Raw genomic sequence first — 15,916 nt, 5'->3', positions numbered from 1 at the left:
AATGCCATCTGGATCGCAGCTTACTTTCTATCACTGTGTCCCAAACCAAAGTGCGGATTGATGAGATCTCTAACCCTCTGCTTAAGCACTTTCATTTCTGGAAATCCACCTTGAGTCTTTCGATCCCATACCAGCCGCAATCCTCCTGAGTACACCGTTCCACCCTCTTCCGCTTCCAGGTCTGCAGAGGACAAGGAGGAAGGGAGAAGGTAGATTCGAAATCGACCAGAAGATTCATCGTCGATCTTGGGGATTAACATAATCGAGCCTATGCCAGCACTATCGATGGTGGTAATGGTGGGGGCGAAAGTTGAGAGTAGTTCTTGTTGAATCCAGTTTGCTCGAAGGCCGAATTTGCATCGTTGGCAGTACTACCCTCCCGAGACAAGCGCATTGCAAGACAAGGAGAGCAAAGGAACAACAATCGTCAGACATAGTAAACCCAAGACCGGGCATATAGCTACTTACCTCAATAATAACCAACGGCTTGGCCATTCCCGCACTTGCAGCGGATAGATCGATTGGAGCGACGAAGGTTGTTGGATCTAGCACATCTTCTTTCTTCGGGCCTTGTTCCTTTTTCGCTACGGTGAGGGACGATGTTGGTGCTGCGATTGAGGTTGAGGAGTGGCAAGGGTCTGGTTGACAATCAACGCATTTCTCCTCTCTCTGCCCTGCCATTGCTGTATTTGTTGGGGGTGGAGTGGAAGAGCTCGTCGTTGCCAGTCTCTCCTGTCCTTTGCGGTTGCAGTGCCGAGTAAAGGCGTCGTGATCGTGGGCTTCCAAAGCTGCTTGGGCATGCAGTGGATGATGATGGGGGGAAAAGATAAGATGATCGTCCGGGCTCGAGATTCAAGGAAATATGTCGAGTAAAATTGCCGTTTTTTGATCGCTTTTTCGTGGCCTTCTTTTTTCGCTTGGATTTCCCACTTGATTTCAGCTTTCACCTGTCTTATAACTAACAGCTAAGTCATCAATGCTATCGCAACAGCATCGACCAAGATCAACCAACATCAGACAGAGCACAAACACAACGAGCTTGCAAGTCAGCAAGGCCATTCATCCAACCTCCCCTGGAAGAGTGTTGGGTAGGTACTACAAACAAGCAGTCTCGCTCTGCGTCCTTCCCCATCTCCCCTTCTTCACCCCTGCACCACTCACTCCTGCAACACTAACCGCATGTCTCCTTTTTCCCGTCACCCCCACAGCTTTTCCCCCGTACACCGCTGAAGGCTTCACCGCAATACCAACATCTTTGACACTAATCTGCCTATTCTTTCTCTTCCCACCAGCATCACCACCACCACTGCTGTTGGCAGTCTGACTTTCAATCAACACCGTCAACTGAGGCTCTGTGGGCATAGTAACGCTCCTTGACCATCCACATCTCAAAGAAGGAACAGCGCACGACGATGGCAGCTCCTTCTCTTTGCTTTGCTTTTTTGTGCCACCGTCATGAACTTTTCCCTGATGCCTTGCTGAGGTTGTCTCGTCATCCTCGTGTTCTTCGGCGATAGTTGGGATGTCGACCGAGACCGTACTCGAGCCAAACGCGGGAGACGGAGAGACAGACGAATCGGAATCCAGAAAGGGGTTCTTTTTGCTGTTACTCCTCTTCAACCCGCCTTTTGTACGAGTCAGAGCCTTCTTTGCCCCCGTCGCCGCAGTACCATTATGCTGCTGCTGAGGAGTAGGCTTCTTGACAGGCGACTCGGATCGACTCCTCGCCTTCACCGCTTTCGTCTTGACTGCCTGCTTCCCTACCTCCATCTGCGAAGACACAACCACTTGCGTCGACTCAACAGAAGCCGTGGACCCAGCACGTTCCATCTTAGCAGCGGCACTAACAGTCCTTCCCATACATCTACCCTTTCTCGCACCACCCAAAGCGCCCGCAGTTGCAGCAACAGTAGCCTTCCTCTTCTCCTTCTTAGCCAGCGCCCTCTGCTCCTCCAAGTAATCCTTGAACTTAGCCCAAGTGTAACTACCGACGATCTCCTCAATCACTTTCGCATCCTGTGGTGCGTCTTCTCCAAGCTGCTTCGTTGGGAAGAGCGATAGTGCAGCTCTCTGAAGATCGCCTTGAATCCAGATGTCGAAAACGTCTTGCCACTCTCGAGCAGGGTTAGGGAAATCATAGTTGAGCAAGATAGTCCGAATGGGTCTTGTAGGGTCGTGGATCTTGTGCTCCTCATCTTCGTCTTGCTCCACGACCACCTCCTCCTCCTTCTCCTCTGGCTTCTTACGTGGCTTCCGCTTCTTGCTGTTCGACCGATCTTGCGCGTTGCTGCTCTCATCTTCACTTTCGGAAGAGTAGATGAGCCACTCGTCTTGAGCATGACAAGCCTTGGCAAACTCCCTGACAATCCTTTTAGTGCCTGGCACTTTGAGACTCGTACCAGCCACAATGAGCAGATCAGGTGGCAAAGGCTTCAACCTGGGCGATCGAGTAGGCTTCTTCTTGGCAGGCTCTGCAATCGCAACGCTCTTCTCATCACCTTGCTCCGCAAAAGCTCTGGCCAGAATATCATCCTTGCTCTCCCCGCCTGGCAAAAAGCTCCCCAGCTCGAAACCAACCGCCGCCTCGCTATCGATACTCTGATCTGCCTCCTTCTTAAGGGATTCCTGCTCCAACTTCAACTTGTCCGCCTCTTTCTTCTCCTTCCTCTCCCTCGCCCTCGTCTCAGCGGCACTTTCGGGAACAGGAGGCTCGTTGGGGTCTCTCAAACCCAAAATATCTCTCTGCAAACATTGTCCCACTCTCTCGGCGCCCTCGTTCTGGCCGCCATACAAGACGATATCAACCCTCATCCTCCCTACGCCCCTCGATCGGAAACCGGCAATGGTCCTGAGATGGTCCGCCTCCTGACAGGCTGGACAAGGGACAGGCTCTCCATTCTGCAAGAGCTCGATAGCATGCTTGCTCGCTTCATGACCCAAACTGGCGGAGCCTTGGCTTGATCCGGTCAGTACCTCTTCACTCTTGACTGTGTTTGCCAAGATGAGCTTGTGATTGCACAAGGGGCAAGTAAGGGTCTGCAAGGTGCCATGCAATGGAATGGTCCGCGGAAACATGGGACGCTTCTCGTCTTCTGGCTTGTGAAAGAAGAGATGCGAGTCACTCTTGCTCCTAGCAAAGCCGACTTGGGCTCGCTTCCTCTTGCCCAGTGCTCGCACGGTGGTCGTCGAATCACCTGCTTCACCCAAGCCGAAGCTGAGACCAGCCTTCTCCTCCAAGCCATCGATGTTCTGGGTGTAGACCCTCTGCAATCTCCCCTGGTCATCGAGTCTCTTTAAGAATCGGTGGAAGATGGTGGGCTCTGCTTGATCAGCCAAGCTCTTCAACTCAGCGACCATGGAATAGAAGAGTGCTGATGTGCTCTCGGAACTGAAGAGTCGTGCATCGAACAAGTCTTTGCCTGAAGAGAGACCAGCAGTGGGATGCTTTTCTTTCAACTTCTTAAAGAGACCGTGAGCCGATCGAAAGTCTGGAATGTTAGCTGGAGAAGAGACCGAGATACCTGCACCGCAGATGACAGCAATGCGACGCGCACCTGATACAGCTTCGTAGAGTCGGGCGAGATCGCGATCGACATCTTTTGACGGCCGGCCAAAAGGTGGAAGGGCGATGTCTGCTGGAAGATCGTATTCGAGTGCTTTGAGGTCAGAGGTGGAGCCGTCGCCCGCTGCTGGAAGCTTGGCAGCTCTGATGGATTTAGATGGATCATTGCTGAGGAGATTTGCGAGGGCCATACTCTGCACTCGACGAGAGAGTCGGCGTGACGAGGAAAGGCCAGAGGCAGGTGTGCTGGAGCCCGAAGAGGATGACAATGACTCTCCGGGGGATGGTGCATTGTTGTCCAACGTTGGACACGGACGTGGACGTGGACGTGGCTCTGGTGGAAGAGAGACGTTGACGTTGCCATCTACTGGAATGTTGATGACAATCATGATGACCGTCTAGCTCCTACTGAGCTGTGTTGTGGCTGATGCTGCTCTGTAGAGTGTCAATCTTGCCCATGCGGTCCAGCCTTGCTCCGAGTGAGTAGAGTGTGAGTGGTGATGTGTGCCAGGAAGTTGGCGATGAGAGACAAGGCAGGGTTGCTTTATAAGTAGTGTCGGCAAGGTGGTGGCGGCAAGGTGGTGGCGAGAGAGAGAGAGAGAGTTGTTCCTTGCGTTTGCTCCATATGACAGAAGCTGCTGCCCACTCAAAAGCGTGTTTCGCACGCGCTCTGTTTGGCCAACGAACGGCACTTGGCCCTCAGTCTCGCACTTGCCGGGAGATGAGTGAGAGAGTCGGAGAGCTTCCGAAAGCAGGCTCCAAGTTCGTACGAGAGCGTGAGAACACTTCGGACGAGCCGATGCTTCTCACCAATACTTCTCACCAATACTTCTCACCACTGCTGTGTTCGCTTGATCCGATCCTTGTTTCCCACGCCTCTTCGGCCAGCATCCGCTTCTTTCCCACGGCCATTGTCAGATGGATCGGCCATGCCGACGCCTTATGCGCACAACGAGCCAAGTGCGGATGAAGCATGTTTCTTGCACACCTCCAACAAGTTGGCAGCGAGCGGCGTCTTGATTCTTCTTCTGGCGCTTTTTTGTCAATTGTGTTAGGTTTTCTGTTCACACATTTTGGTGAGAAGAAATTCGGCTCACAAAATCCACCTCCACTTGAGGCTCAAGCGGGAAAAGGCATCAGAGCAACAGTTGAAGTTTTCGTATGATTGATGATGGTGCTAAGTACAGATGCGAGTCAAGAATTTTCAGATTTTCACTACTTGCGCATGCTCGGTGCATGCACACACACGCACTGCTGCACCCTCTATTCCACAAGCCCTTTTACTCAGCTGTGAATACTAGCTCTATGCTTTGTGCAGCTTTATCTACTTCAACTCCCCCCCTCAACAGCATATGTACTCTGTTCATTGTGCTGTTGCTGTTTGACACATCCTCCATGCTTCAGTACTGTTGCATAGCTTGGGGGTCCCATACCATGCACCACTGGTATTTGCAGATGTAGCCTGGATCATGCTTGTTGCATCACTTGCCTTCCAATGGGCTTGGTGAGTATGTCTGCTAAGTTTCGTGTTGTGTCCACATACTTAATCTGCACCTTTCCTTCTTGGACATTGTTGCAAATGAAGTGATACTTGGTGTCAATGTGTTTGAGCTTCCAGTGCTGTGCTGGGTCCTTACTCACCTGTATGCAACCAGTGTTATCCAAGTAGACCATTGGGGTCCCTGTAGCAATGCCAATTGAGTGTAGCAATTGCTTGAGGAAAAGTACCTTGCGTGTTGCCTCTGTGGTGGCAATGAATTCTGCCTTGACAGCAGACAATGATACACATTTTTGTGTTGCTGACTTCCAGGCTACTGGGTTCCCATACACCAATGCCACTGACCCTGAGGTACTCTTTCTCTGTATGGTGGCATTGCTCACCCAGTTTGCATCACTGTGCACGACCAGTGGCTCTTGCGATTTGCTTGCTCTATAGACCAATCCCACCTCCTTCATGCTTTCGAGGTAGCATAAGACCCATTGGGCTGCCTGATAATGCTCCTGCAATGGTTCTCACATGTGTCTGGTGAGAACTCCTACAGTGAGACTAAGATCAGGCCAGGTGCTGTTGGCAACCCAGAGTAGCTTGCCAACAAACACTGGATACTCCTTTTGTTGCACTGTGCTTGCAACAAGGGTTCCCTCCAGTATACTCTGCATTGGAACCATGGTTGGCTTTGTACATTTGTCCAGGTGCTTTGCCAGCACTTGATTGATGTACCCTGACTGACTGATTGTCATGGTGTGCTTTGCACGGTCTTGACTAATTTTGATGCCTAAGAAGTGAGAGACCTTGCCACTATCTTCCATCTTCCATTTCTGGCTGATCTGCTTCTTGACCTTTAGCACTGTCTCCAGTCGTGGTGCTATGACTAATGTATCATCAATGTAAATGACCACAATAGCCATATCTTCACCCTGTCCCTTAGTGTAGATGCAGGGAGCACACTCTACCTGGAAGAATCCCATGCATCGCAAAGACCTGTCGAATTCCTGGTTCCATTCTCAACTGGACTGCTTTAGGCTGTACAGGCCCTTGACCACTTTGTATACCTGTCCAGGTGCTACTCCTGATCCCTCCAGTGGTTTCATATAGATCACTTCTTTTAACCTGGAGTTTAAGTAGGCCATCATGATATCCAGTGCATGCACCTCCCAGTCATTCTGTACTGCTAGCACTAGGATAGCTCTGATTGCTCCAAGGGGCACTACTGGGGAGAAGGTTTCCTGGTAGTCAATTCCCTCTCTCTGTGTGAAACCCCTTGCAACCAGTCACACCTTGTGCTTTATGGGCACACCATCAGCATTGAGCTTTAGCCAGAGCACAACCTTAGAGTCCACAAGTGGTACTCCTGGCAGGTGATTCACCACCTCCCAAGTCCCCATTGCCTCGAGTCCTTCCAGCTCTTTTCATATTGCCTCCTTCCAGAGCTGGGCATCCTCACCATTCATTGCCTCTCCAAGTGTTGGGTCCAGGTTCAGCACTGCTGTGTTGGCAGTGCCTACTGTGCTGTCCATGGCTGGCAGAAGGTCCTCCACTGCAGCCTCCAATCTGGTCTCCTCCTCCACTGTGGTTGGTGCAGCACCCTCCTCCTCAACTTCCATGGGCTTGCATGCCTCCTGCTGGTGATCACTCCATCCTTTGTCTTCATGGAACATTGCTGAGTTGCTCCATTGAATTGATGCAGGCTGGTCCAGGTTGCAGAACTTCCATGCTTTGTGCTCATTGTCATACCCAATCATGATGGCTGGCTTTGCTCTAGCCCTGTACTTGCCTTGTGTCAGGGGTCTCGCGCCTGAAACCCAGGTCGGTCTGTCGAGATACTCGGTGACTATCAAACTGTGTGACAGCTATTGTCTCGGTATCGGTGACTATCAAGTTGTGCAGTGACAGCAGGTGGCGTTCGTTGTATCTACTATCGTAGGTTTCGGCTGACCTCTGTGGACACTCCGTTCAGGGGTAGCTCGGCACGATCAATATCAATGTTATGATGACACCAAGGTCTGGTGTGAGTGTTGATGATGATGAGGTTGATGGTGTTGGTGATGAGATTGGTGATGTCGATGATAATGAGGTTGATGGTGTTGGTGATAAGGTTGGTGGTGTCAACACGAGTGTCCAGTGTGTTGACTTGATGCTTGAAGTGATCCCCGGACCGCAGTGGACTACTGCCTTCGGTTCTATCGATATCCGGACCGCTAACCTGCTATGGGCGCCTTCGGATGTCAGGTAGTGGTGATACAACACACACACTACGATGAGGAGCAACCTTGATAGATTGCTGCTATGCTGACTGTAACTAATGAGTACTTGTGTTTCTAAAGTATTGACTAGTTGTATGGTGAGTAGAGTGGATGGGGATCCACTCGACCTATGATGATGAGAAAGCATGGTTATATACCTCTTCACAGCATTGCCAGCGATGCTGCTCCTGCTCTCTCTCCAGAGAGTACCTTCTTCATCGAGTACTGCTCAGGGGCCTCTCCTGCTTGGCACCCCTGTGCCTCTTGAGTGGTGTCGACTCCTTCGACACTGCTCCTCCTCCTCATGACCTGTGTCGACTCCTTCGACACTGCTCCTCCTCCTCATGACCTGTGTCGACTTCCTGTCTCTCGAGCCCCTGAGTGGTAACCATCTGAGCTTGGTCCTCCTCGTGGCTGTGCCTGGTCCTCCTCGCATATGGGCTCAGTGCTCCTTTGCATGTGAATCCATAGGAGTCCATGGTCTCCATGGAGACTGCACTACGACCATGCTCTCTACTGGTATCGACTAGGTCTTCGATACCTGTGCTCCGTCCATATGAACCAGTGACCCTCCTGCTTCTTGAGCATCCAGGCCCATGACACTACCCCCCTCTTAAGAGCCGAGCTCCGTCGAGGCATGCTCTGGTCTGGTTCATGCTGACTCCTCCTCTTCCTTGACAACATCGCCCCCGTCATCCTTCCTCCTTCTCTCAACGTCATCCTCCTCTCTCTACTCCTCCTGTTCTCTCTTCCTCTCTCTACTCCTTTCTCTACTTTGTCTACTCACTCGTCCCCCCTCCGACACCTCATACTCCTGGATGAGGTCGGGACAGTTGAGGTTCTCTACTGGTTCCCATGAAGCAGCTTCTTCTGAGTACCCTCTCCACAACACCTTGTACTCTGTAGTCCCATTGTGTGAACGCTTGTCGATGAGTGCTTCGACTTCGAAGTCGAGGTCCTCATCTGGAAGTGGTGGCATGGTGGGCTGTTCAGCACGTTGAGGAAGAGAACTTGTTCTTGCTGGCTCGAGCATGGAGACATGGAACACATCATGCACCCTAAGGTTTGCTGGCAATGTGATTCGGTAAGCTCAACGTCCTACCCGTTCCTGAACTGGGTAGGGTCCTGCAAACCGGGTATCCAACTTGGGTGTGGGTCTCCGTGTCTTCCAGTTTCGGCGGTTGATATAGACCATATCACCCACCTTAAACTCAATGTCCTTGTGCTTCCTGTTATACTGGTCTACTGATCTACGTTGTGCCTCTCTGATCTGCTCCTGGAGGTACTTGCAACGCTCCTTTCCATCCATGAGGTACTCGAAGCGACCTGGATCATTGACTCCTAGTCGTTGAGGGATGTCAGGATGAGCTTTGGGGTTCCATCCATAGCATGCAAAGAATGGTGAGACACCAATGCTGTTGTGGACCGTGTTGTTGTATACAAAGGCCGCAGTGTCCAGCAGGTTGGCCCAGTCATTCTGCTCATAGTTGCAGTACATCCTGAGATATTGCTCTATGACCTGATTGACTCTCTCTGTCTGACCATCAGTTTGAGGATGGTAAGCCGTGCTAAGTGAGTGCTTCACACCCATTTGCTCTGCAAATGCCTTCCATGCTCCTGATATGAACTGCCTGCCTCGGTCCGAGACCATGTGATCTGGATATCCAAAGAGTCTAACCATGTGTCCATATAGCAATACTGCAGTCTGTTTGGCCGTGACTGTCTTATGGGTTGGAGCTAGTATGGCAAACTTGGTTAGCCTGTCGACAATGACTAAGATAGAGTCATAGGTCTTGGAGTCATACTTCTTCGATGTTGGTAGTCCTTCGATGAAGTCGAGGGATATGGAGCCCCAGGGCCTGTCTGGGGTTGCTAGTGGCTGTAGCAAACCATATGGACGATGACGAGGAGCTTTGTACCTAGCACATACAGGGCAACTTGCTACATAGTCTGCAATCCAAGCTGTCATGTTTGGCCACCAGTAATGTCGTTGTGCTGCCTTGATGGTAGCATCTCTTCCTACGTGTCCAGCAGTGATACCATCATGGCATTGGGTCATCACCATGAATCGCAGATGCTCTACAGAGAGAGACTGTCCATCTACCTCTTTGGCACTCCTTGAGTGTCGGTTGTTGGTCCTCCCTGGCATGATCACTTTGGGGATAACCAACCTTCCTCCACTGTACCATAGGTCATCCCTGACCTCGAAGGGCTTCTTCCTATGTATCTCCTGTAGCTCCTGGTCTAAGGGCTGGAAGATCTTGACCAGGTCTTTGAGACCTTTTGATGCTATGGACTCCATCGAGATCATGGGGGCCACTAGGAGCGAGTCATGGTCTGCTGTCTCCTTGAACACTCGAGGAGGCAGTAGTTGCCTCACATTGTGATCCTGCTCTTCACCAGCTGGTTGCATGTCTGTCCTTCTGGTGAGAGCATCGGGTTCACCACCTTTGTCTCCTGGTCGATACTGCAATATGAAGTCGAAGTCTGCTAGTAGTATGGCCCATCGAGCCTGTCGACCTGTGATGCGTCTCTGTGACTTGAAGTACTTGAGGGCTTCATGGTCAGTGAGGATGACCAGTTGGTTCGGTAGTCCAGCTAGCATGTGTCGCCACTGAGTGAGGCAGGCGACCACAGCTAGGAGCTCCTTATCATGGATCTCATAGTTCTTCTCGGCAGAAGACATCTTCCTAGAGTAGAAGGCCACTGGATGCCATCGTCCTTCATGCTCCTGCTTGAGCACTCCTGCTATAGCAAAGTCACTTGCATCAGTCTCCAACCTTGTTGGAAGGTGGTAGTCGAAGTGCTGAAGCACTCCTGCTGATGTGAAGGCCTGGATGAGCTTGTGGAAGGCCTGTTGGGCCTCCTCTGGTAGCTCGAACTTCTTGAACCGTTCTATAGGCTTTACCAGTGCTGTCAAGGGCTTGGCTATGCGAGCAAAGTGGGCTATGAACCTTCGATAGAAGTTGGCAAAACCCAGGAACCTCTGGATGTCATGGATTGACTCTGGCATTGGCCACTCCTTGACAGTGCGCACCTTTTCTGGGTCCATCTCTATGCCCGTTGGCTTGATGATGTACCCCAGGAACTCGACTGTCTTGGTGTGGAACTCACACTTCGACAGCTTAGCAAAGAGCCTGTTGCTCCTTAAGCGAGTGAGGACCTCGGTGACATGCTTCACATGTACCTCTTCAGTGTCACTGAAGATCAGGAAGTCATCTAAGTATACCACTACATATACTCCAATGATGTCTCGGAAGATGTCATTGATGAATGACTGGAAGTGAGCCGGAGCATTGGCTAGGCCAAAGGGCATCACTAGGTACTCATAGAGTCCCAACTGAGTGCCAAAAGCTGTCTTCCATTCATCTCCTTTAGCAATCCGGATGAGGTTGTATGCTGCTCTAAGGTCTAGCTTGGTATAGATCCTTGCCTTCCTGAGTAAGAACAGCTGCTCCTCGATGAGGGGCAATGGTGCCCTGTTCTTGACAGTGATCTCGTTGAGACCTCTGTAGTCCACACAGAGTCTGAGACCTCCATCCTTCTTTGGTACGAAGAGCACTGGCGATCGTGCCGGGCTCTTCGATGGTCTTATGAACCCCTTCTCGAGGTTCTCATCCAAGTATCTCCTCAACTCGGACATCTCCTTGGGTCCCTTAAGGTATAGGGGCCCTTGAGGTGGCTTACCTCCTTCTATCAACTCGAGGTGGAGATCATGCTCGGTATGATGGGGCAGCTTGTCTGCTTCCACCTCATCAAACACATCTCGCAGGTGTTGGTATGGCTTTGGTATGTCTGCAGCCGTCACCACCTGATCTACCTCCACCTCCATCTCGACTCCTTTGTCTGCGCCTGTAGGTACAAAACCAAAGGCCGGGAGTGATGATGGTGGCTCCTCTAACAGCATGAACCCTATGGGTCCATCTTCCAGAGCTGCTCGTAGTATGCGCTCTGCTGAGACAAACTCGTTACCATGAAGGGTTGGTCTCCTCATGGTTAGGTCCCCTGCTCTTGCTGCTTCAGGGGGTCTCCTAGGGGGTCAGTCCTGCTCCTGAGTCTTGAACTCCAGCTGGCCCGTATCCCATTGTATGGTGGGTTTGAGCCTCCGTAGCTCAGTGAACCCCAGGATGAGGTCATAATCCGCAGTGTCGGCCACTGAAGCTTCGACCACACCCAGATTGTGTGTACCAATAGATACCTGCATGCTCGCAGAACTATTGATGGAGAGTTGGTGCCCGGTGACACCATGGATCGATCTTGTTTTTATGGGTTTTGTGGGTATTTGGTACTTACTAATGAAAGAATCTGAGACTATGGACAAACCAGCACCAGTATCAGCTAGTATCCGAGCAGGATGGTCTTGAACCATTCCAGAGAGCTCCAGTACTGCTTTGCCTCCACTGGTAGAGAAACATACTTGACAATCTTGATATATACAGAGTGATGGCGAGGAGGTTTGTAGAGCAATGCATGCCATCAGTGCATCACCCCACTGACGTTTCCCTCGTCGTCGTCATCATCGTGCTCCTCCTCGTGATCGGGGTCCATGGGTTGCTGGTATGAGCTGAGGTCCATGGCCTCAGGGTCACCCGTCTCAGTGCTGCCTGTGTGGCCATCTCCTGAGTCGGTGGCCTCCTCGAAGGGGTCTGCTGTGGTGACCATAACCTTTGGTCCCATGGGTCGAGAGCTAAGAGGGTTTACCCTCCTGCTGGGGCAGTCTCTGGCCCAATGGCCGATACCCTTGCATACATGACAGGTGTTGATACCTGATGGAGCAGGGCTTCCTTGCTTCGAGGGTTGGGTGGGATGATGAGGAAGGGGTCGGTTTAGGTTTTGTATAGTTGCTTGTGTAGTTGCTTGTGATGGTGATCGAGCTGGATAAGGTTGAGTGGGTTGTCGGATGGGGATCGAACTTTGATTTGGCCGAGACCCAGTTCTTAGTGGAGGTGACATGGCATTTGGGAGTGAGTGTCTAGCCGAGGACTGCTGTAGTAGCATCCTCCGTCGATCGATCTCCTCAACCTCTCGATACCACTCCCATCTCTTCCCAGGTGGATTCCTCTCAAACTTCTCCTGTATGCTGCGAGTGAGACTTCCTCTGAAGAGATCAATCACTAGCTCGTTGTCATCTAGGTTGACCTGTCCCTCCAAGTCTCTGAACCGCTCTACATGACGTGTGGCAGCACCAGGAGCATCACTTGTGAGTCTGAGAGCCAACAGCTTGTTGTATGCCTCCATCCTAGCATTGCGTGGGTTGAACTGCTCTGACAGTCGCTCTGTGAAGTAGTGCCAATCATTGAACAACCTTCCTTCTCTAGCTCTATCAATGCGGAGCTTGGAGGTCCACCACTCTCTTGCTGTCCCTTCCAGTTGAGCACCCATGTGATTGATCATCCTAGACTGCTCATACACCTGGTTGAACTTAAACCATGCTTCGGCTTCTAGAATGAAGATCTCCATGTCTCGGGGATTGAACTTTGGAAAGGGGGTGGCAATGGGCTTTGACCGGTTAAGCTCTGCCATGATGCTGGTATCCTCCTCGTGGTCCAGGGGGTAAGGATCCGTCCTAGTCCTGCTGTAGGGGTCCAGCTTAGTCTTGACATATCTTGGCCCAGTAGGTGAAGCATACTTCTCGTAGTTGATGTCCTCCTGCTCTTCCAGGTTGAATGAGACTGATCGTCTTGGTCGTGGAGCCGGAGTAGGAGTATGTGGGTCTCCTATCATAGACTCATCTCCTCCTCCTGCTTGGTCTTCCGAGTGAGAGAGGTCCATTGTCTCCTCCCTACCCAGCTGAGCTCGTTGTAGTCGTTCCTCTCGATGACCCTGCCTAGTAAGCTCTAGCTGAGCTTCCAATAGAGTGAGTAGTCTATCGAGCTTATTGTTGAGGTCTGGGTCCGTCATGGTGATCGTGAGGAGCTGCTTGAACGATCCACTCTAATGTCAGGGGTCTCGCGCCTGAAACCCAGGTCGGTCTGTCGAGATACTCGGTGACTATCAAACTGTGTGACAGCTATTGTCTCGGTATCGGTGACTATCAAGTTGTGCAGTGACAGCAGGTGGCGTTCGTTGTATCTACTATCGTAGGTTTCGGCTGACCTCTGTGGACACTCCGTTCAGGGGTAGCTCGGCACGATCAATATCAATGTTATGATGACACCAAGGTCTGGTGTGAGTGTTGATGATGATGAGGTTGATGGTGTTGGTGATGAGATTGGTGATGTCAATGATAATGAGGTTGATGGTGTTGGTGATAAGGTTGGTGGTGTCAACACGAGTGTCCAGTGTGTTGACTTGATGCTTGAAGTGATCCCCGGACCGCAGTGGACTACTGCCTTCGGTTCTATCGATATCCGGACCGCTAACCTGCTATGGGCGCCTTCGGATGTCAGGTAGTGGTGATACAACACACACACTACGATGAGGAGCAACCTTGATAGATTGCTGCTATGCTGACTGTAACTAATGAGTACTTGTGTTTCTAAAGTATTGACTAGTTGTATGGTGAGTAGAGTGGATGGGGATCCACTCGACCTATGATGATGAGAAAGCATGGTTATATACCTCTTCACAGCATTGCCAGCGATGCTGCTCCTGCTCTCTCTCCAGAGAGTACCTTCTTCATCGAGTACTGCTCAGGGGCCTCTCCTGCTTGGCACCCCTGTGCCTCTTGAGTGGTGTCGACTCCTTCGACACTGCTCCTCCTCCTCATGACCTGTGTCGACTTCCTGTCTCTCGAGCCCCTGAGTGGTAACCATCTGAGCTTGGTCCTCCTCGTGGCTGTGCCTGGTCCTCCTCGCATATGGGCTCAGTGCTCCTTTGCATGTGAATCCATAGGAGTCCATGGTCTCCATGGAGACTGCACTACGACCATGCTCTCTACTGGTATCGACTAGGTCTTCGATACCTGTGCTCCGTCCATATGAACCAGTGACCCTCCTGCTTCTTGAGCATCCAGGCCCATGACACCTTGCTGGTCCTTCTGTTGAACATGGACCCATGCCAGGCACCCGAAAACTCGCAGCTGTTGGGCCAGTTTGTGTGTGGTGGTTCCATAAAAGGCCTCATGGGGAATGGTCTTGGTGGCTGATGGGGTGAGGTTCATCACATGTGCTGCTGCTGTGATTGCATACAGCCACAACTCTCTGGGGCAAGCTCAACCAATGAGCATTGAGCACATCTTTTCTTGGACCAATCTGATCACTCTCTCTGCCCATCCATTTTGGATGCTGATCCCCGGGACACTCTTTTGCCACTTGAAACCCTCTTGAGTTTGCCAGTCTTCAGCTGCTATGCTGCACCATTCTCCTCCATTGTCACTGCAGAGTGTTTTGAGTTTCCTGTCCATTGCCCATTCCATCCTGGCTATCCACCTCCTCAGCACCATGAGTGTGGCACTCTTGGTGCAGAGTGGTTCCATGTAGATCAGAGAGGAGAAGTCATCCACAGCAACTAGTGCATAGTGGTAGTTGGCATGACCTTTGAAATCTGTCATCAGGTCTATGTGTACCAGCTCTAATGGTGCTTCCATTCTTTCTGACTCTGATTGGCCCATCCATGCTTGAGTCTGTTTTCCTTGGCTACATGCATTACAGCACTTCAACTCATGTTCCATTTCCTTGTCAGTACCTAGGTAATGAGCCCAGATTTGTCTTGTTTTGTCTTGTCCTGGGTGTCTGAACCTCTCATGCCATAGGTAGCTGTCTTGATGCTTTGTGTCCTTATTGCCCTCTGGGGCATTATCTAGTTTTCCTGTGTTCTGGTTGTCCTCTGGGATGTCGTCAAGTGTCTCTTCCAACTCCAGGGCTAGTGCCTTTCCCTGTACTTCAAACTGCCCTTTTCTTCTGTTCCTCTTGTATTGTATTTGTGTGCTGTCATTTTGCTTAATGATGGTTCCAAACTCATTGAAAGTTACCCATGCACCATTCTCAATCAAGCCTTGTACTGATAATAAATTAGAATTAAGTTTTGGCACATAGAGCACATCCAATAGTTGAATGGTTACATTGCCAACCTGAAGGGAGGCATCTCCTATGGCCTTCACTTGAAGCCTTTCATTTCCAGCCATACAGATCTGACTGTCCTTGCATGTTGAGGTGAGCAGCATTCTTTCATTGTTCACCATGTGGTGTGTTGCACCCGAATCGACAATCCAGGTGTCCAATGTTGGTTGCTCATCCCCACCAATTGCTAGGAGGGTGCACCTGAGTTCCTACCGACTTGCTTCTTGTGCTGGATTGGTGGTGGGTCCATCCATACTCAGTGCAGAGTTGTTGTTGGTGTTTGTGCAGTTGCGAGCAATGTGATTAGGTCCTCCACAAGCATAGCACTTTGGAGGGGCTGAGGGGTTGTGAGGATCATGCCTGCCCCTGGGTCCTTGCTCTGCCTGGTTGGTGCTCCCCTGTTCCATGCTTGTGGCAACCCTTGCTGCTCCTCTAATATGGCCAGTGACCTCACCATCCTGTTGCTTCTTTGCTAATGTGTGGTAGGCTTCATTGTACTTACAATCTGGTTTGGCTGTCTTGAGGGCATCAACAGAGTTGGCATAGAACCAATCTTGTGCTGTGCAACAGTATAGGGTGGAATTCTTGAGGTCCTCATCGAGTCATTTCC

At 51.0% G+C, this 15,916-nt stretch overlaps 3 protein-coding genes across 3 annotated transcripts; all 3 read right to left on the bottom strand.

Moving 5' to 3' along the window:
* Positions 1 to 20: 20 nt before the first annotated feature.
* UHO2_05663 (uncharacterized protein) lies at positions 21 to 681 on the bottom strand (the record flags this gene model as incomplete). Its single annotated transcript, XM_041554834.1, has 2 exons — positions 21 to 371; positions 469 to 681. The coding sequence occupies 2 exons, from the start codon at positions 679 to 681 to the stop codon at positions 21 to 23; spliced, it is 564 nt and encodes a 187-aa protein (XP_041410768.1).
* A 414-nt stretch (positions 682 to 1,095) lies between these two features.
* On the bottom strand, positions 1,096 to 3,951 carry UHO2_05662 (related to HST4 - member of the Sir2p family of NAD(+)-dependent histone deacetylases; the record flags this gene model as incomplete). The annotated part of the gene is made up of 1 exon (XM_041554833.1): positions 1,096 to 3,951. One exon carries the CDS (start codon positions 3,949 to 3,951, stop codon positions 1,096 to 1,098), a length of 2,856 nt encoding a protein of 951 aa, XP_041410767.1.
* A 4,453-nt stretch (positions 3,952 to 8,404) lies between these two features.
* Positions 8,405 to 11,300, bottom strand: UHO2_05661 (uncharacterized protein; the record flags this gene model as incomplete). Its single annotated transcript, XM_041554832.1, has 3 exons — positions 8,405 to 8,431; positions 8,511 to 9,165; positions 9,478 to 11,300. The coding sequence occupies 3 exons, from the start codon at positions 11,298 to 11,300 to the stop codon at positions 8,405 to 8,407; spliced, it is 2,505 nt and encodes an 834-aa protein (XP_041410766.1).
* Between the last annotated feature and the right edge of the window lie 4,616 nt (positions 11,301 to 15,916).

Source organism: Ustilago hordei (genome assembly GCF_900519145.1).
Source record: "Ustilago hordei strain Uho2 genome assembly, contig: UHO2_contig_14, whole genome shotgun sequence".
In the NCBI taxonomy this organism is placed as follows: domain Eukaryota; kingdom Fungi; phylum Basidiomycota; class Ustilaginomycetes; order Ustilaginales; family Ustilaginaceae; genus Ustilago; species Ustilago hordei.
This window is presented reverse-complemented; position numbering and strand designations above follow the sequence as displayed.